We start from the raw sequence: 22,391 nt of genomic DNA, 5'->3' as shown, positions 1-22,391 counted from the left end.
AGTTGCAACTAATAGTTTAATACATACATTTCGACCATTCTTCGACAACTACTAGTGCTGAGGGATCATATGGAAAACCATATGAATTAAATGCTTATTTAATTACTTCTAAGTGCTAACTTTCTATTACCAGAGAGAATTATAGAGCATGTGAAGATCAACAAACTTTAACTGGCAGAATTATTTCTGGTTTTGGAAATTAATTAAAATTAATATTTGATATTTAATTGACTAACATTCTGTATTGCACATACTGCTATATAACGGATTCTGGTTTGACTTTGATATGCACCAACAGAAATATAAGATGGAGCTATAGATCCAACAGCAAGTCATAATGTTTCATTTGTTCAAAAGGCAGGTTATGCAGCATTTAGAAACTGTATGTGATTTGTGGTACTTTAGAAGGAAATAACCGTGTAGACTAAAGACACAGCCAGACACTTAAAAAACTGGATTTTGTATAGGTTTATTTCTTAAAAAGACAACAGACAATGAATATTAACGTTTATGCACAGTGAAAATTTACTGAAACACAACAGTATCTAACATGGCAGCTAGGCACTGCACGATATTGGAGGTCATCAGTACATCCACATGCTCTTCCAAATGCCGTTTGGGATCCTATGGAAAAAGAAAAAGGATAGAGACGAATAACAGAATTTTTAAATAATTTTTTTAAAAACAAAAATCACATTTAATTAATGGAGAATCACTCTGTCCTGGAAGGAGCCAAAAACCAGTGCAAGCACATGTAAAATTACAGTGATATACAGCAAACCCTTGAGAGAAAGACTGAAAAAAGAATGAATGAAAATGTTTCTAACCTGTTTGCCAACATTCTTGATGGCCAGCTGCTCAGGAGTCATTTTGTCTTCCTCTTCAACAGCCTAAAGAATCACAGACAGCAACGTTAACAGTGTTGAAGAACTGTATAGATAGTAAACTTACATAACTGTGCCTAAAATATATTTTATTTAATACTTCATTATAAAGAACAGTCAGCTCCATTAGACTAATCTGATTGTTCCAAGAGTGCTTATATGTTTCCTATAACTGCATTGGGACTTTTCAATGTGATTTCCATCAACTCCATTCGTGTGATTTCACCATGTAAAATACCACTTCCCAGTTCGAAACAGTTACTAAAGTGCTACTAACCCTGACTAACCCTGTAGTGTAGATGCCTGTGGGGAATCACATTCATAATGATCTTCAGTATCACTGCATTCTTGCTCATGTAATATTGTTCACGTGTAAGTTTTAAATTGCCATGAACACTTGTTTTTATATATGTTGCAAACACACACAAAACATCTTTGTTCCTAAAAAGTAGGTGCACACTGACATTTGGTTATACTGGTTTGTCATATCATGGTATGACTCTATAGAACCTGTTGTCTGGTTGTAATTTTGGTTGGTAAATTATACACGTTGTCTTTCATTGCTCAAGAATTCACCTAAAAGTTTTCTCGTTACCTTGTTGTAATTCTTGGCCAGCTCAAGCATCTCTTTTACAATGGTCTCATTAAGTTTGCAGTGTTCACTGTAGTCCTGCAGTGTCAGACCTTCCATCCAGCTCTTCTTATGTAGATTCAACAGCATCTGGAGGAAATACAATTGAGCATGAGATCAGATCACTCTGGAAAGTTTGAATAACGTTTTCATTTCCAGCAACTTTATGGGATTAAAGAGTTTAGACACCTTTTGTTCAAGCTCATTCTTCCTGTAGTTGATGGTAATGGAGTAGTAATGTCTGTTCAATCCATGAATTAATGCCTGAGGAAACAAAACAAAAAAAATCGGGTAAGCATAAAGTACCAGCACAGAATAACATGGCCGTTAGTGTGTGGCAGTCTCAGAAAACCCATCAGACATCACTGTGTCCAAATAATTAAACAATGCAGTGAGTGTATGTTTTATAAATGCGACATCTGAATTTTAAGATATCATACATCTATCTAATATTTGCATGATCAGATTGCATAATAAGTCATCAGTTTGGAAAATGTGTATAGTTTTCAGAACTATATTGTAGAAAATGTGAACATTTCACTAAGGACCAAACTTCTAAGCTGTCACACATGCTTTCAAAAACAAAGTGCTGAATTAGCCTTCAACTAAATAAAACGGGTGCACGTGCCTGAATGGAAGGCTTGTTGAGGTGTCCCAGGTTAGAGGTTGTCTGCCGTGGTTCATGTCCCAAGACCATCATATTAGCATTGATCAGTCGGAAAGCATCAATCACCACCTGGGGGAAAAGAAATCAGATTACAGAACATTATTTACTAAACACTGCATGTACAGAGACAGAACCATTGTGCTCCCTCTGGTAATTATTTCATGAGGTTTAGACGACGACACTAAGAGGAGAACTGTCAGGGTCTACAAAAGAATAAAGCATGATGGGAGTCTCTCAATCTCTTTGGCTATGCACTGGTGCATGCACATACTCATCTCCCACAGGTGCAATTGTTCAGGTTAAGTTTGCCGACTGGGATGTTGGAAAACAGTTACACAGTTATATGGCCACATGCTGAAACTTTAGCTGGAGAGAGAGAAACTATTTGTGTTAGCTGAACACACACATACATGCACTTGCACACAAAGACTTACGCACACACACAGACACACGGGTACAGACGCACATCTATTTTAATGGTGAGAAAGACTTGATGTGAATGTACTGCTGAATTTATACATGTATGCATCTAAGGTTTTTATCCATAAGTAAATCATGGGAACAAAAAAAATAAGAAAGAAATGCTTCTTTGGAGTACGCCATTATCTAAATAGGACAGTCAAAGTCGAGTATTTAGATAGTAATGCTATTTTATCTAATCACACTGAGCTTGGGTTAAACTTCAAGTTTAATGTGAATAATGTTAGCTTTAATTGGAGTATCCACAAAAGACTGACAAATTACAGGGCAAAAAAAAAATGTTAAAGGGCTACTTTCAATCTTGTGGGCTACCTCAAAGATGAGAACAGCTTTACTGCACCGTAGGACAAAGTTTAAAAATCTGTGGAACCTTTCCAACAACAGGCATTTTGATGAGGATTGTGAAGAGTGCTAAAATCCCCCAATGTGAATGCCAAGCTTTTGGTTTGTCATTTTCACACTCATTCTCCAAATCCTCATGCACAGTGGATGGAGTGGGGGTGGAGTCATATTGGAAGAGACCACTCACACCAGGAAAAAAAACATTTTATTCTAGGATAAAGATGACATCTGGTCCACTCTCCATTGGTGTCCCACAGGGCTCAGTACTTAGTCATTTCCTATTCTCTCTGTATATTCATGCTTTTGGTGAAGTTATTTCCTCACATGGGTTCTCTTACCACTGCTATTCTGATGACACTCAAATAATATTCTCCTTCCCTCCCCTCAGTTGCCATGGCTTTTGTTAGGATCTAAACATGTCTGGTTTACATATCATTGTGGATGATGTCTCATCAGTTGAAACTCAATACCAGCAAAACTGAACTGCTGATCATCCAGGTGATTTATTCCCAGGTCAAGATTTTTCAATTTCCCTACACGATGTTTTGATCTCCCATTCAGTCACAGCTCACAACATTGGGGTAACCATGGATAATCAACTGTCCTTTTCCTTGCATGTTGCTAATGTGACTTGCTCATGTTGGTTTCTTCTCTACAAAATCAGAAGGATTCGGCCATTTTTGTCCACTTGTGCAGTCTCTTGTCATGTCAAGACTGGACTACTGGAGCTCTCTCTGTCAGATCTACCTATGAACGCAATTCGTCCTCTGCAAATTATCCAAAATGCAGCTGCACAACTTGTTTTCCACCTGCCCAAGTTCTCCATACCACCCCACTGGCAGTGGATCCCTCCACTGGCTTCCAGTAGCTGCACGCATCAGATTAAAAACACTGAAGCTTGCCTCCAAAGCCAAAAATGGTCCAGCTCCCTCTTACCTCAAAGCCCTCATCACTCCTCGCACTGCACTCCACACCCTCTGATCTACCAGCACTGCCCTAACTGGTCCCACCATCTCTCAGGGTAAGAGGCAAGTATACAACAAGACTCTTTTCTGTTCTGGCACCAAGGAATGAATGAACTTTCCTTAGAGGTCCCTTAAGGCTTCCCTTAGAAAAACACACAAATATGACAGGAGTCACTAGATGTCTTCACACGGCAAGTGGGGACCTACTTCTTGCTGAAATACTTAAACTAGCACTTTCCTTGTTTGTTGTACTTGTACATTTATGAAAAAATAAATAAAAAATAAAAAAACAAACCCTGAATATAGTTTTAGGTTGGTGGTATCCTAAGTCTGTAACCTAGTTGAACCAGTGTTAATGCATTCCCTTAAAGCACTGTTATACATCACTCTGGATAAGGGTGTCTGGCAAATGCCATAAATGTAAATATAAAGAAGCCAAATCTGCCAAAATATTTATCCAGTACAAGGAAGATTGACAGCAAAACCATGCCACCCAAAGTCATTCCAAAGAACAGATTATTTTTCCTATAAATTGTCACTGGACTGTACCATCCATACTGACCTGACACTTGACCTCTATTTCAGAAGACAATTAGTTAACTAGATAACTTAATTAGGTAGCTGTTGGCTCAGGTGTTTCTTGGACATGTTTCTCCCATTACTTGAACTCTCCAAGTTAGCAGTATACGTATTCAAAACCTGGTGCACTGGCCATGTGGTCTATTTCTAACCTATTCCAGTGTGATGAAGTACATAACACTGATGGATTACCAGTCATAGCGTTTCTATTAACTTCTTATGTCAGTTTTGCAGACAGAAAATGGCACCTAAGAAACACCTCCCATGTTGACCCATTTTTAGTAACACAGAGCCTTAAAGGATGTCAATCTGTGATCACCATCTAACTCATCTCAATACACAATTACACAATATTGGTAAAGTGGCATCTACCACAAAACATATGTCCTTAATAAGACCCAATCCCCTCCTTTGCAGACCACACCCCCAGCACATCGGTATGTTTTCATTGCTGTATATTAGTACATACAGCTGGCACTGTAACTCCTGCCTGGGAATTTAACTAGTAAACATAAGAGGTACCCTTTGAAATAAGAGACAGTTCAAGTGAAAATACTCTCACAGCCAGCCAGAATACAGCAGATGACACGCTGAAAACTAAATAGAAAAAGGGCTCAATCCTGTTACTGGATGCGCGAGCACAAAGCCGCACCTCCTGGCCCAAGAGACTCGTTAGCGAAGTTCTGTGAAAACCAGCAGAGTTGTGCTCGCATCGTGAGTCTGAGCATTTTAAATAGAGCAGGAGGATCCAGCATGTTGGCCTGCCATGGCTGCCATGCTGTCGCTGCGCTGTCGTGTTGAGCCTCCTGTTTGAGCAAACGACATGGAGAGGCTGAATTCTCTGTGGTGTATACACCAAGCCCTCCAGCTTGAAAACCGAATGCTGGTATTGTTCTACAATAATACCATTAGCACACCTCATTCCCACAGCACTGCTACCATTTTACCACTGCATACAGCCAATCACAAGAGGTGTGAAGGGACACATAAGTTTAAATTGTGACAAATGAGGACATGGCCCACTTTCAAATTTGACAGCTAACATTTCAGATTAGCAATTGTTTAAATAGACATAAGGTGACACAAAAAGAAATGAAAGTGTTCCTATCACTGGATAACTAATGAGCTTTCAATACCAATAACACACAAAAACCCACATTGGTAAGGTAAACTTGAGTGGATAAAATTTTCCAATAAATGACTGGACTTTGTTCAGTAATCTAGTCTGCTGCATGAAGCATATTTAATCACCCCAAAAATAACAGGTTTTGTAGAGACCATGTGTGAAGGAGTGCAGTGGGCATCTCCTTTCTTCTTGTCCCAATCCAATCTCACCAACCTTTTCAGAATCCCCCATTTGTTATCCCAACGACCCCCTACATGCACCGAATAGAGGAAGAGATTTGCTTCACACTTCCTCATACAGCTCAAAGAAGGTGCTAATAGAACTGAATCCTGCAGCCAGGAAATCTCTCTTGCTTGCTCTCCCTCACACAGACACACATGTGCATGCAGACACACACATGCACACACATGCACACACGCACACACACACGCGCAGAAAGCGAGTCAAAATGTACTAGTACATGTGAAACTAAATAAAGTGTTGGGGGGGGGGGGTAACAGGACATGGTCAGGAGAAAAGAAAGAATGAATAAGATAAGTGAAATGAGCAGAGATCAATGGAGGACAAAAATCCTTATTTACAATGCTTGTGGCTTAATCAGTGTCCAAATGGATGTGTGAATACATGCATGCTACACTGCATATTAAGCTATGCATAAAACATTGAGTATTAACAGGTACCTTTCCCTTGACGCTCTGAATGGGGTCCACCACCACGGCCACAGCCCTTTCAGATAGCGCCTCAAAGCTCTGCTGTGTGTTGATGTCTACACCGGACAGCCAGCAGCCAAAACCTGGGTGACTGTGGTACCAGCCTACTACCATCTCTGGCCTGCAAAACACACACACAAATATGACAGGAGTTACAGCACCAACATGCCGTATACTCCTAGTAAGAAATCTGTATTAGTTATTTTAATTTTCTTTTTACTTCATTTGTTTCATCTTACCTTCCGGTTTGCTTCAACATGTCCAACATCTTTGCTTGAAAAACAGGATCCACAGCTTCCACACTCACACCCTGTCAACACAATCAGCATTAATAATCAAGACACCCTCATGAAAGAAAGAAAGAAAGAAAGTCTCAACTTGTTCACCTTGTGCTAAAAAAAAGTAACAAAATTCTCCCCTGTAACTGCAATAAATCTATTCCATGAAAATAAAACCAAAGCTGAATGTATTAATTTGTGACTCCTTGGTTTTGGATTACTCCACATCCAGCAGGGTTCTAGGTCCTTGTTAACCCTAACCCTAACCCCTAGGCCCTCTCCTCTTTAACTCACACTACAGGTTTTTAAATAGGTCTGGGACTGGGATGTTTCTGGATAACACTTTGAAAATTTTTAAACTTTTGCTACCAAAACGCAACATTTAACCAGAGAACCCTGGCACCTTCAAGATTGTTTGTTGGCATGGAGGTGGAGTCTAATTATAGCTTTAGAGTCTTGGTGATGCAAAAAGGCTTCAGTCTTCTTTAAACCTCGGTGATCCTTGGAGAATTTTTTTTCTCTCTATCCATCCTCAGTGTGTGTGGGGCAAAAGAACATTTGCAACATCTTCTAGACAAGTTCATCGTGATTCCAGTTGTACTAAAGTCTTGACTACTGTGGACATGGGAATTTTCAGCTGTGGATATTTTTTTTTATTAAAAAGTCATTGTATGTTTTAAGGAGTTCGACACAATTTCTCATCTTCTCTATGTTGATGAAAGAGGAAGGAACTTTGTACAAACATTATTCATACATACATTTCTTATAAAAATCACTTAATTTCATTCACACATTTTTAAACAATTACATTTTTTATTTCAATAAATTGTGTTACTTTTTAATCTATTAATTCTAATGAATTTAAACGTATATTGTAGAATATTGACAGTATTAATATAATTTACAGTGTGCCTACTTATTATTTCTATCATTAAATGTTGTGAAAAATAAAAGCATTCTTTATTAAATAAAGCTGGGTTTATATCACTGCAGAATATGTAACACAGCGTTAGTTTTTAAAATGCAGGATTCTACTCTAATATTTACCCAGCACTAGGGTTATTGTGTGCTCATGCTTACACACACAGTACTCTCTCATCCTGCAAAACAGACACAAATATGATTTCTAATCAGGTATTACCATATTGATTTAGAGGTAAATCCTTTAAAACTGCAGTCTGTTCTTTTACACACATTTAACTTCAACAGTCCAGATGCAATAAAAATGAGTCCATTATCTTGTTATTAGCCTACTGTTCATGTCAACCTTTTTAATTCACACCATCAGGACTGATTTAATGAAGCTCTGAGCTGCTTTTTCTCTCTGTGGAAGTAAACGTATTGCACCAACAGTCTGTAGTGGATCATTCTATTTTAATAAACAAAAATATGTTGTAATAGTTTTGCTGTTTAAGTTTGTTCACACTGGAGAAATATGCTTTGTTTTTTATTATGCATTAATTACACAAAGACATGCTGCTAGAGAAGAATCAGTGTGCATCCATGAACTGGCAGAACACTTTACTAATGAAACACAAAGATATGCTACATTTCTCCTCCATGAATGGTGAGGGGGGGGAAAAAATAAATAAATAAATAAATAAATAAATAAATAAATAAAATGGAGCACAATCAGACAAAAAAAAAAAAACTACAAAAGTGCTGTGTGTAAATGAGTAAAAATGAATCAAAAACATTACATACCCGGTTAAAATTGTGATTGTTCTAATTTAAGGTAAGCCTGCATTGTGGTCTTCAGCAAATATACAATATTTACAAAACTGTTTTACACCTTAAACTTGACTTCGATGTTATGAGCTGGCAGTTGTGCCATGGTGAGAGTATGTGGGTGAGTGTGAATGTTTTGTAGAAACTCACTGTGCCTGACTGAGGCATGGCAAACACGTCGATCACACGTACGGTGTAGTCATCCACAAACTCGCCCAGCATCAGTCCCATGACCTCCATCGGCACTCCTGCACGGCCGTGCTTCAGCATCTGCCAATGGAAACAGGATTTACAACACAGGAACTCGTTTACACCAATCTTATTCATTACACTTTCAAGTGAAGAACAAAAGCACAGAGACTGAAGTGAAGACTCCCACACAACATTGGTCTTCATTTTCCAGCTTGAAACTTCCTCCTTTCACAACACTTTCACATTTCTTATTCTAATTCATGTGTCTACTCATGGTTTATTATTATTTACTACACACAATTTTAAATAATTGGAAGAAAAGATTTTTCTTTAAGTTTATTTCAGTTCTTGTTATTGATTAATCTTTGGGATTACACGCTTATTTGTATAATTTGTTTACTGTGTTCCTCATTACCCACAATGCCATCTGATTCCTTGTTAAAGTGGGAACTGAACTAACTGAAGTGACTGATGCAGAAGTGCTCAGTCATTGGGCCTTTTTACACCTGGTCACTTCATTTGTTTTCTCTGATCTGATAGCTGATTTGTTAAATCTGTTCCATTTACATTAGGCCACATAAATGCGTCTTGGCAAATCGATATCAATCCGATCTTTCTACTCCCGCCCAAAATGCAAATATATTTTACCTCATTTCCGGTGTAATTGAAGTGGAACACGCTTTGGTGTATGTGGTTTTCAGAACGCAATAAAAAAGACGACGAAAAAACTCGTTACGAGGGTTATGCTACAAAAAATAACATTTACTGTTTGCTGCATTTTCGCTGGTGGCAGCAGTGCATTTTAAGACCCAACGAGACACCTGGGTGAAAGATCACTTGCGAGTGACATACTTCTGTTTGGGAGGAGTATAGCGCTGACGTATGTGGCTTGAACAACCACATTCATTTACACCTGTCCAGTTTCATCTGAAATGCGTCCCAGACCACCTCCTGAAGTGGTTTGTACCATCAGATTTATATCCGTCTCGAAAACGTTTCTGAGGGCATTTAGACCTGGTCTTTTTACCATCGGATAGCTATCGGATCACAGAAAACACATGAAGTGACCAGGTGTAAAAAGCCCCTTTGTGTCTTTCCAGCTCACCTGGACTGTGATCAAACAGATAAGAGTCTAAAGCTGCAACTTCATCGTGCTTGTCATCTAGAATAAATCTCAAACAGCTGGGAGGTCTGTTTGTTAAAATTGTTGTCTATTAAAAAAAATTCTTGAAAATTCTGAGCAACCTTACTTATGAATAGTGAAGCCTGACTTAACCCTCATGTCTGAGATTGCTGAATTTGCGCTTTGTAACTATATTAACAATTACGCCTACAGCATCAGTGCTATTAGCCACCACCATGTCAAAGGGAAATAAAATGTAAACATGCTTATATGTTTCAGGGTGGCCTTTTCCTTTTATGTTACGAAACTGATATAACGGCAAACGGACGAAGCTGAGAAGCTCCAGATCCTAAATTGTGTGTCTGAGTGTGTATAATTACCTTAAGCAGGGCAAGAGAGGAGATGTACACCTGTTCAGCTGTGTCCACAGCGGGGGCATCTGTAGGAGGACCCTGCATCAAACACAAAACAGCACCAAAGGTCACTTGTGGGGATTACAGAGATTAAGGCGATCAGCAAATCTCCGGGGCAATGCATGGGTGAACAGGCGGATAAATGGACGGATGGATAGTTGATCCTCAATAGTCCTTTCAAAAAAGCACCACGAGTTGGACGTGTGCCTCTGTGCCACACCTCACATATTCACTTTGCTGCCAGCCAAGACTGTGGCTAAACAGGGCCAAGACTAGTCCCCTTGTTACTCTCTGAATCAGAGGGTTTTAGCCTTGGTGTGTCAGGTTAGGTAACGCTAAATGCTCCAGAAATTTCTGCTGTTCTCACCAAAAAAACATATTTAACACTGCAAAAAAAAAAAGATAAACGAATCATGCCCCCAACCCAAGCAGCAAGAAATCAGCATTAATTAGCCTGCTAGCCTTTCATTAATGAGACCCCTAAAAACACCTGCTAATGACTTGTGAAAGTGAGTGTGACCGGCACATCCAGACGTGACGTCTAGAGCAGTCATATCAGTTACACAATCACCAGCATGTGACTGGTTGCAGTAGAAGCCCTCTCTCTTTTACCTCTAACAAGCGTTGAAACTTTCAGGCCACTACTTGCTGTCCTCTTACACAAACTCTGCTGTACCAACACATTTTTAATGATGACGAGACATGGGATGGGGTGTGTGTTTTGGTGGTGGGGGGTTTGCATTTTTAGTGCACCACAGTGGAATAGCAGGGAGATTTATAAAGAGAACGCAGCAGGTGCGGTGAACGTTCACACCCTGGAGTGGTGTTGTCTGCCAGCAGGGGCTAATCAAAATTCATTTTCAAAGGTGGGGTTTAGGAGCCTGAACCACATATAGTGAAAGTGAGAGTGGAGGATAAGAATAAGAGAACAAAAAGAGAGAGAAAGAGAGAGAGAGAGAGAAAGAGGAAAGCTTGAGACATATGCCTCGTCAAAACGGAAGATCATGTGATGCATATTATTAACCAAAAGTGCCGCTAGGAGACAATTAAAGGGGCTGTGAGGCACGCTCAGGCCTGGCTCCTTACAATGAACATGCAAGGCCATATGGACATGTGTGAATTCGAAAATCATACAGCTAACCGTGGCTTGGTTTGAAAATGAGATTAAGGATAAATGTGTGTGTGTGTGTGTCTCAGGAACCCTGATTTTTGGGAGATCCTAAATACTCTACAGATTCCCATGGATCTAAGATTTAATTAAAATATATCTAAATAAAAATCACTGAGAATCTTTCCAAACCTGATTTATTGCATATTGAGACAGAGGAAAGGGGTAGAAACAGGGAGGAAGGGATAGATAAATAAATAAATAAATAAATAAATAAATAAGAGTAGCTGTTAGTCTCCCCTCCTCTTCCCCTTCCTCCTACCCAACAACCCCCCCAACTGGCTGGCTGGGAGCGGTGTGAATCTGAGGGAGGCAGCCTGTTACTGGAGGTGTTAATTGGCAGAGTTGGAGAGGGTTTTGGAGATTTCTCCCTCCCCACCAAGCACAACCACACCACAGGCCTTAAAAAGAGAATGAGAGCATAGACACGCACTCTCAAGCAACTTTTCAAACTGATATGTTATGGTATTTCACTCGATTCATGACAAATGTAATCAACGGGCAAAGCTAATCACAGTAGAGTGAGACCACTAACATCAATGGTGTTTTTATCTAAACATTATTCTGAGTGTCAGGAACATGAACAGGTTTTAATAAGGCTCGTGTTACTCAGTACGTAGACACGCAAGATGCTATTTTTCTCAATTCTTACATATAAAGACAAAAAAAATAAATATTAGCTGCATCCCAAATGACCTGCTACACACCATCTCAAAATGAAGATGAACTTTTTCTTAACTAACCAGAAATATAAGACATTTCTTAGTGAATGTGAATAATGTCGAACATGTCAATCTTTGGCACTAGCTTTAGCAGGATACAGTGAATTAAAACCAAAACAAAAAAAAAAAAAAAAACATTTGCAGCCACATGAATCTTCCGCTACTTAATCCATCTTTAACGGAATTCTTTGGACTGGAGAGGAAAGAAGATTACGTAGAGAAACCCCTGAAGCATAGGGAGAACATGCAAACTCCACACACACACACAATGGAGATAGGAATTTAACCCCTCTCCTTTTGTCTTTCTGAAGTACAGTAAAATGTTAAGAACAAACCAGCCTTTATAATTCTGGTATTAAATTATATAAGTCTAGCACTTGCAGAACATCAAATGCACCTTTTCTGGGTCCTGTGCACAATTAGATACATAGCACATCTTACGTCACGTCAAATATGGGAATTTGTGTGCTTCATAACTGCTACTGTGGCAGATAAGGTGTTTAATTACAGAATTCACACTGACTAATATGGATCAGACACTTTAGATATCATGCACTGCTTGTCAGATTTAAAAGAGGGGAATAAATCATACAATATTAGAGAGTTTAAAACCCTTACAGCATCCATACAAAAGGATTTTTTTTTTTAAATGCTAAAAATTATTTCAATTTCTACACACATAAATCCAATGGCTCAACGTTCTAGCATGTTCCATTTTCAATACAACAGTGTAGTTAAAGTGCAGACTGCAAAACATTTTCTACATTTCCTTCATTCTAGGTGACAAAATCTGTGTCCGATGATTATTATTAGTTGCTTTTACTGTTACTATAATGTTACTATTTGCTGTTATAAGCATTTAATGATTTCTCACATAAATAGAGACTCAAAAGTCTACACTCTGTCTTAGAACTCTTTCCAAGTAGGAAAGGCATAAAGTGAATCATAGGGAAGATTTGTTTGCACTAGGAATATGGAAACATCTCAGATCTCACTTGAATCTGAACTCAACAAATATGTGTTTACGTCAGGAGTCTTTAGGGCTACGTCCACACATCAGGCAAAAGTGGCCAAAATCTGATAGTTATCTTCAAACATGACACCGGTTTCTTACTTCCATGACAGTGTGATTTGCAAAAAAATTTGAGTTAGTTTTATATGTGGTACTAAAATATGACTCACAACGCAACCTTTGTCTGAAGAAGCAACGCTACCAGAGCTTGTAATGTACAAGCAAAATAAGACCTCACACGTCGTAAGTGCACGAAGGGATCTCAAAAGAAACGTGAACGTGGTTTTAGGAGAATCTGGCTGCAGTGCCAAAAAGTTAAAGGGTTAAACAGAAAACTGGCAAATGAAAATAACTTGAAATTTTGACATGATCCAGAGAAGCAGCTGAGGATGAATAACATTAATAACGGACGTAATGTTGTTCCTTCATACATGCAAGTCAGTTTAGGGTTGTAATTTGTTTAGATAAAGACAGCACAAAAACACAGTTTGAACAGATAACCCATAAACAAACAAACAAATACATAAATACAAGCAAACTGACTGGAGCCTCAATGTTACTAAGGACTAAAACACATGTCAAACTCAGGCCCACGGGCCAAATCAAATGTGCATTACAGCTGGCTAGCCGCATGCTCCGGTAATACTACAAATCCCAGAATGCCTTGCCACTGTATTGACGCGTAGTCATGAACAGTAAGCGCCCCTCATTCTCTGTTGACAGTCGTTAATAACCATGCTACAGTCACATCGGGCAAGTTAACTCCACCCTCCACAAAAATGGCCAAACGAAAAATGGACAATAGGACCTTTCAAGACAGGTGGGAGGCAGATTATATACAAATATAAAGGACAGACCTGTTTGTCTTGTGTGCGGAGCTAACGTTTCTGTAACGAAAGAATATAACATAAGACGACGCTATGAAACGAAACATTATGAGAAGTATAAGGACCTGGACATAAAGCAGAAGCTCCAGAAGGTGGAGGAGATGAAAAAAAGTCTGATTTCCCGGCAGATTATGTTCATGAAAGCAAAATCAAAAAGTGAAGCTGCTGTAAAGGCTAGCTTTATTGTGGCAGCAGAGATTGCAAAATCTGCCCGGCCCTTTAATGAGGGAGAGTTTGTCAAAAAGTGTATTGTCAAAGTTTGCGACATTGTGTGCCCAAATAAAAGGCAAATTTTTTTAAATGTGAGCCTGAACATGAACACCGTGGCTGAGCGTGCATGTGAGCTTTCCACCAATCTACATGAACAACTAAAAAAAGGGAAAAGATTTTATTGCATACTCCCTTGCTGTAGATGAGAGCAGTGACACATCTGATACAGCCCAGCTGTCAATCTTCATCCGTGGAGTAGGCTCGAGCCTGTGCACTACAGAGGAACTTTTAGGATTAAAATCAATACATGGCACGATTACGGGAAAACATATATTTGAAGAAGTATCCAAATGTGTAAATAAATGAAGCTTCATTGGGATAGACTTGTGGGAATGACGAAAGACGGTGCGCCTGCAATGTGCGGTCAAAAGAGTGGATTGGTCGGCAGGATTCGGCAGAAGATGCGGAAAGAACATGCAGGTGAGCTTACAGTTTATCACTGTATCATTCAACGGGAAGCATTGTGTGTCAAAGCCCTGTAAATAGAACATGTTATGAGCACCATAACACGAGTGGTTAACTTCACCGCCAGTTCTTTTCTGTCTTTTCTGTAGGAGTTTGATTCGGAATACAGAGATGTGCCATATCACACAGAGGTGAGATGGCTAAGCAAAAGAAAAGTACTGAACAGATGTTTTGAGCTACGTGAGGAAATCAGTCAGTTCATGGAAAGCAACAGGGAAAGACACAACAGAGCTCAGGGATGAAAAGTTTCTGTGTGACATCATGAGCCATCTCGATGTGCTTAACCTGCAGCTTCAGGGACGGGGCCGCATCATCACAGACATGTACGCTGCAGTGAGGGCCTTTAAAGCTAAGTTGTGTCTGTGGAAGACTCAGCTGCTGCAAGGAAACTTGGGTCATTTTCCATGCTGCCAAACCATGAAAGAGCAAATTTCTCCTGCCATGCTGCACAGTTTGCTGAAAAACGTATTCAACGTACTCAAAAAAAACTGAAATCAACGTACTCAGCACCGAGTTTTCCCGACGACTTGCCGACTTTGAAGCCCAGAAAGGCAGATTTAAACTGCTCACTAATCCATTTGCGATCGACGTGGAAAGCGCACCAACCAACCTCCAAATGGAGCTAATTGAACTCCAGTGTAGTGACGCGCTCAAATCAAAGTATGACTCTGTTAGTGCTGCACAGTTTCTATGTTTCCTCCCTGACACAATGCCCCAATTATGTACCCAGGCTGCTCAAATGTTCTTTATGTTCAGCAGCACATATCTATGTGAGCAACTGTTCTCTATTATGAAGTTGAACAAAACACCTCACAGGAGTCGACTCAGTGATGAACACCTTCAATCCATCCTGAGAATTTCCTCAGCTCAGAGCCTGACCCCAGACATTTATGAACTTGCATCTAAGAAAAGATGCCAGGTGTCTGGCTTAGATCAATGTGCAGAGTAAATCAGAGTGTAGCAAACTGAGTTTGAATATATGTTTTCTTTATGCACTTTTTCTACTCCAAGGCATGAACTGTTAATAGTCGAAAGGTTGGATTTTCATTGAATGAAATTATTATTTTTGGTTGTTTTGTTGTTGGTTTTGAAAAAAGATCCACTTCAAAAGGAACTTAAAATGATACAGTGAGAGGCATAATTAATTTTATTTATTTAAATAAGAAATGAACACCACTGATGTGTCTTTTATTTCAAATTTAATTTATGTGTTTGTAATATCAAGCTCTGGTTGTTCCAAATCCTGTGTTCAAGCAAAACTAAAGTTTGTTTCCAAATGAAAAAGGTTGAACATTACATATCAGTTGCAGTTAATTAGTCAATAAATATTCAGTTTGGCCCGTGACTATCTCAGTTTTATATTTTGGCCCACTGTGAATTTGAGTTGGACACCCCTGGACTAAAAGAATGAAAATCACAAACATCTTTGGATTCATGTAGGAAACTGTGTGGCGTTTTAAATGCTGCTGAATAAAATGATTTTTGGTTATTTAATAAAAACAGCTCATGAACATAATCCTTAAATCAAAGTTCCCAGGAAACAACAAGTGTAGGTCAGGCAGAGCATCGCTTAACAAACAAACAAAGAGATGAGCTAAAAAAAAGAATGAACTGCATTGCGGTTTTACTCAAAACTACATTAATGCTTGAACGGATAATCCTATTTCTATTTTCGTAAGAGTTTGTAATCTATTTTTATTTTATGGTTACGATTTTTATCAAAAAATTAAAATGTTCTTTATCTATTCAATTTTAATCTACTTGTGTGACAGTCAAAAAGTATTTCATTGCATGTCACACTGTGTATGGTTATGTATGTTACAAATAAAATTTATAAAGAATATTCAGCTAAATGTTATAGTCAGTCAGACAGACAGATGGCCCAGTGACTGAGCTCTGAGCTAAACATTAACACTACGGTTAACACTTGACTTGAACACTGTACCTGTCCCAGTCCAGGCATCCCACCTCCAAGCCTCAGCAGCCGGTCCATGTTAAATCTACAGACACAAACATTAGAGTGAGAATAAATCCTGTTCATACAAATGACTTGTAATTAGCTACAGATGAGATGATGATCATCACCAGGAGAAATGATCTGATTTAGGGAAAGAAGTTTAAATGTACAAGAGGCCCTAATACACTAAACTAGCCCCACACACACACACACACACACACACTCTCTTTCTCTCTCACACACACACTTTATAAAATATACACTCTCTCTTACACACACACACACACACACACACACACACTTTCTAAAATATACACACAATTTTGGACTCGCGAATGCTCGACGAATTTTACATTTAAACTGCGCTTTATTGTTTGTCAAGCGGGTAAACGCTGAAACGAGTAATATATATATATATATATATACACATACGTATATATATACACATACGTATATATATATACATATATACATATACATATATATACATATACATATATATACATATGCATATATATACATATATATACATATGCATATATATACATATATATACATATACATATATACACATACGTGTATATATATACATACGTGTATATATATACATACGTGTATATATATACATACGTGTATATATATACATACGTGTATATATATATATACGTGTATATATATACATACGTGTATATATATACATACGTGTATATATATACATACGTGTATATATATACATACGTGTATATATATACATACGTGTATACATACGTGTATATATATACATACGTGTATATATATACATACGTGTATATATATATATATATATATATATATATATATATATATATATATATATATATATATAATTTTATATATATTTTATATACTCTATAATTCTATAATAAGCTAAAAACAAAGGCACTGTGAATGTTAGCTAACCGGTAACTAGCTGTGATGCACTAAACTATTGGAGTAAAATTTAATTCACTAAAACAGCTCAACAAACTGAGTGTTAGTATAACAGGAAAAAAAAACAATAAAAATAAGTTTAAAATGTTACCTGTATTATTAAAAAAACGTCTCAGAACTTGGGCTAAGCTTCAGTAAGTCTACAGTGAATCAGCTAGAATTAGCAGACGGAAGTCTGCAACCGTACCGGTTTAAAGTATTGAGGGAGGAAATGTTTCAAAATAAAAGTATCTTTCACTTTACACATGTTGAAGGAAAACGGTGTTCTTGAAGGCTGGAATTTGTGAATAATGATAACGTCAAAAGATAATAGAAACTAAAATACACGATTTAACACAAAATAGTGTCAAAGACTTATTTCCTTTGTGGTCCAATCGAAGATCAGATGATAAAATATCAGGGAACACACACACACACACACACACACACACACACACACACACACACTCACACACACACACACAGAATTTATTGAATAAAAGTATTTTTATGAAAAAGCTTTTTCCCCTGCTTTTTAAAAACAGTGCATAGTTTACACACAAAGACAACATGCTGTAAAATAAACCGTATGTATCACACAATATACAATACATTAAACATGGAACACTAACAACCTCTACTACACTTTGATATTCCAATCATTATAATTTTAATAATTCTGAAAACCAAGAACTGTTTTATATAAAAAAATAAATAATAATAATAAAATGAAACCATATGACCATGCTGTATATATAACGGGTAAGCTTTAAAAAAAAAATCATGTACCGATAATGCTGTGTTTATAAATAAGATAAAATATACCTTTATTTGTCCCACAATGGCTCAATCACTACAAGATGACGAACTGATTGAATATATCTATATTTATTAGTGACCATTTAATCATTGGTCTTCCACAAAAGATGAATTGTCAGTGTGAGGCCACCCGTCTCTGCTTTCTTTTTTCTTTCTTCTCCTTCATTTTGCTCCAGGCAATTTTGACACCTTAAGATCTGCCTGCTGCCATGTCTCCGCTGAGCACAGACCTCTATTTCATCCCCCTCCACACTCAAGAAAAAAAATTCAAATGTAAAAAACATTATATAAAACACATTAAACTACACACCTTCTGTTTTTCATTTCTTGTGATAGTTTTTTTTTTCTAATATAGCTAAGGAAGTCATGTTTGTGCTTCTTTGGAGGAAATAATCTCTTCACAAGGCCTATTGTTGTCACTATTCCAACACACTATTGCACCACCACTTATCATGATAGTATTGTAGCTCCATATACTTTCTAATGGGCTTTTGTAAAACAATTGTTTTAACACTTCAGAAGCATTTTAATATCATACACATTTTTATTGTATTCATCATTGTGCAATAAATATAGTGGCCATTCAGATTTCCCTGTTCCTGAATAAAGATAAAATCTCATTATATTCTCATTGTGCTCAGAGGTCTTCAGCACATCATCATCACTAGGAACATCAATTAGAGAACTGCTGTTAAACTGTTGATGAATTATTATTATTATTATTATTATTATTATTATTATTTTGCTCTGCCTTCTTGGGATCTTTTTTGCCTGATATCACAGCTGGTGTAAAAAATTATTAAACCGAAAAATGATTTTGCTTCAGCTTTCAAACGGGAAACATGGAGCAAATTAAAGTGAGCGTTGTTATTATAATTATTATTAGTAGTAGTATTTATTTATTTATTTATTTATTTTCAGATTAAAGTAAGATGAATTGATTATTGTTTTAAAATAGTAATAGTAGTAGTCAAAGAAGTTATCTAGTCATGCAATTATTGTTCTAATAAGGATACAACACCCTAGGTTAGATATTGTGGGGGAAAAGAGAAGAAATAAAAAACAAGCTAAAATGCACAGATACATTATGGTTAGGTGGTTACGGCGTTGGGTTACTGATCAGAAGGTCGGGGTTCAAGCCCACAAGCTGCTGAGACATCAAGGTTGGGTCCTTGAGCAAGGCACTTAACCTCACCTGCTCCAGGGGCGCCGTACTGTGGCTGACCCTGCGCTCTGACCCCAGGTTCATAATAACCTGGGATATGCGAAAACTTTTCACTGCATGTCATGTGTGTATGGGACAAATCGAATTTGAATTTGAATTAGATAGATTAGATAAATGGTGAGCAGATTCGATAGATAAGATGAGGTCTGTCCTCACTTCTGCTTCTGTGATTTCAAGGTGTCACCATGTCTGTTTTTTTGTCCTTAAGGTGTGCTCAAGTCTGTTTTTTGCCTTAGGGTGTCCCCAGGTCTAGTATTAGGTTCTACAATGACTCCCCCATTACAGTCTGAAAACTGTGTGGTTGGATAGGTAGAACAAAACTGACAGAACTGAATCAATAAGTAATTAAATAAATAATATAAAATAAAATAAGTACATCAATTTAAAATTAATTGCAGGATCAATGCTGAAAATGGTAAAAAACCGGGCCAAAAGTGACCAATTTCTTTTTGTTTGTTTTTTAAGTGCTATCAGTATTGTATTTAAGTACTCCCCATCACTTTAGTTTAAGTGCTAAAGACTCATCACACATTAAAAGTGAAAAACCTCACGCCATCCACCCCAAGTTAAAATTTGTCACAGCAAAATATAATCCATATAAATAAGTAAATAATAAATACAACAATAGGTCCATATTAGGTCTTTCTTAATTAAAATGACATTTTCCCAGAGTCTTTATCCATTAATAAACATTAACAGCATACATATGCTTCACCAGTAGGGGCGAAGAACTTCGTGCAGGACCCATTCTATGGACAGGCCTAGTTTGTAGTTAAAATTTATTTCATTTAAAGGTAGGGTTTCCGATATTTGAGAAATGCTTCTGAAAACTGTGTTAGGCCACCAAACAAAACAAAAATCAAAACAAACGTGTAGCTAATGAGCAGAAAGGGGCAGGTCTTGTCAATATGGGTGGAGAGAGTGTTCAGTGTGCATGTGTACATGTGCGCATATTCACAGATTGGCGTTTCCCGAGTCAATAACTCCTGAGCTAAACGCTGTTACTAGCAAAACTCGGTTGTAGCTGCCTCTCTATATTACTACGATAGAAAAGAGGTGTTATTTGTATAGTAACAGCGTTTAGCTCAGGAGTTATTGACTCGGGAATCTCCAATCTGTGAATATGCGTCCAACTTCCCGCTCCTTCAGTTCTCTCCAGCGCTGGAAAGCTGATCCTATATTAACACGGGTCCTACTTCTTGCCTTATCATAAGCCTTTCTTTCTTTGTTTTTATCCTCCATGTCAATGATAAAACTGCTTTCTGCTCATATCACACATGCACACTGAACACTCTCTCCTCCCATGTTGACAAGACCCGCCCCTTACTGCTCATTGGCCACACATTTGTTTTGATTTTTGTTTAGCTTGTCATCCCGACTCAGTTTTCTGAAGCATTTCTCAAATATCAGAGATCCCACCTTTAAGCCAAGAGGTTCGAATGTATTCGATATTCTAATCCACCTCCATTCCACTTTTCTTCTCTGTTGCATTGTCTCTGTTGTGTAATTTTGGCACTCCCTACATCTGATGGCAAACACTACATTAGAACTCTTCAGATGCAGGGTCTGTTCAATGGATACCCCTACTACAAAATGGTTATTTTTTTAAGTATTTAGTTTGTAATATGTGTCTGTTGTTTTTTTTTCTTACTGTTCATGTTCAAAAAAATCTATAAAGTCTCACCACATTATCGACTTGACATTATTCAGACCACTAAAGACAGATTCACAAATAAAAAGCCTGATCGCAAATGATTTAGATGAAATGACAGCATAGGCACTATCTTTACTAGCATACTAGACACTTTTGCATCCATCGGATTAAAGAAGGTTAGAGACAAAACACCTGCACAATGGTATAATGGTCATATTAACACCCTCAAGAGAGCAACCTGTAACCTCGAGCAAAAGTGGAGAAAAAATAAATTAGAGATTTTAAGAATTGCATACAAGGACAGTATGTCCAGCTATAGACAGTCTCTAAAAGCTGCTAGGGCTCTGAGCTAGTGTTAATTTCGTCACCTATTTTTAATTTGGTCTTAGTCTTGTGCCAAATGTCCTTGTTAGTTTTAGTCATATTTAGTCAATCACATATCTTTTTTGTTAGTCTTAGTTTTAGTTGACTAAAAGTCTCGTCATTTTAGTCTAGTTTTATTCAAAAAATTGTAGCTTGACCACATCTGGAATCTATTGTAAGAATAAATACAACGAGGCCTCATTAAATGCAATAATATCAGGAACACAAGTGTTATAGTGGAAATAAATAACTTAATGAAAAGCCTAAGATCAAAACTGTAGGTATATATATATATATATATATATATATACATATACATATACGTATATAAATATATATATATATATATATATATATATACGTATATAAATATATATATATATATATATATATATATATATATATATATATATATATATATATATATATATATATTTATATATATAAATATATATAAATTACCGACTTAATGCAAGTTATACATGGTATTGCACACACCATTATTGATGATATTTGGAGCAATATTACATGTAATTGTTAAACTTGATTCCCTTACATATACATTTGCTTTTAAGCCTAATTATTCATTTTGATTATAATGTGGTTGTGACAGGGGCGTGGGAAGAGGTTTCATGTTGGGGGTGCTGAGTTTTTTCTGTCACCACTTTTGAATAAGAAACAATATCAAGGCTATAAAACTTGTCAAAACTCCCCGAATCACAAAAGTATCAGTGAGAAGTAGAGAACACTCATTTACTGTAAACAGTGCATACACTCGAACTT

The 22,391-nt window shown here is 37.3% G+C and overlaps 1 protein-coding gene across 1 annotated transcript; it reads right to left on the bottom strand.

Annotated features, from left to right (window-relative positions):
• Window positions 1–453: 453 nt before the first annotated feature.
• Window positions 454–17,803, bottom strand: psmd14 (proteasome 26S subunit, non-ATPase 14). Its single transcript, XM_060875999.1, has 11 exons — window positions 17,660–17,803; window positions 16,588–16,642; window positions 10,086–10,157; window positions 8,541–8,660; window positions 6,624–6,694; window positions 6,355–6,505; window positions 2,144–2,251; window positions 1,705–1,779; window positions 1,480–1,605; window positions 828–890; window positions 454–624 (listed from the first exon to the last, which is right to left on the bottom strand). The coding sequence occupies exons 2-11, from the start codon at window positions 16,633–16,635 to the stop codon at window positions 526–528; spliced, it is 933 nt and encodes a 310-aa protein (XP_060731982.1). The 5' UTR covers window positions 16,636–16,642; window positions 17,660–17,803; the 3' UTR covers window positions 454–525.
• Window positions 17,804–22,391: the final 4,588 nt, after the last annotated feature.

Source organism: Tachysurus vachellii, chromosome 1, assembly GCF_030014155.1.
Source record: "Tachysurus vachellii isolate PV-2020 chromosome 1, HZAU_Pvac_v1, whole genome shotgun sequence".
Taxonomy (NCBI): Eukaryota; Metazoa; Chordata; class Actinopteri; order Siluriformes; family Bagridae; genus Tachysurus; species Tachysurus vachellii.
This window is presented reverse-complemented; position numbering and strand designations above follow the sequence as displayed.

Bases quoted from the DNA above. Each gene is read 5' to 3' on its own strand.
- psmd14 (XM_060875999.1), bottom strand. From the start codon at position 16,635: ATGGACCGGCTGCTGAGGCTTGGAGGTGGGATGCCTGGACTGGGACAG. The intron at 6,506-6,623 runs GTAAGATGAAAC...TGTGTTTTGCAG, and splicing joins ATGTTGAAGCAAACCGGAAG to GCCAGAGATGGTAGTAGGCT. The intron at 625-827 runs GTTAGAAACATT...CTTTTTCCATAG, and splicing joins TCAAGAATGTTGGCAAACAG to GATCCCAAACGGCATTTGGA.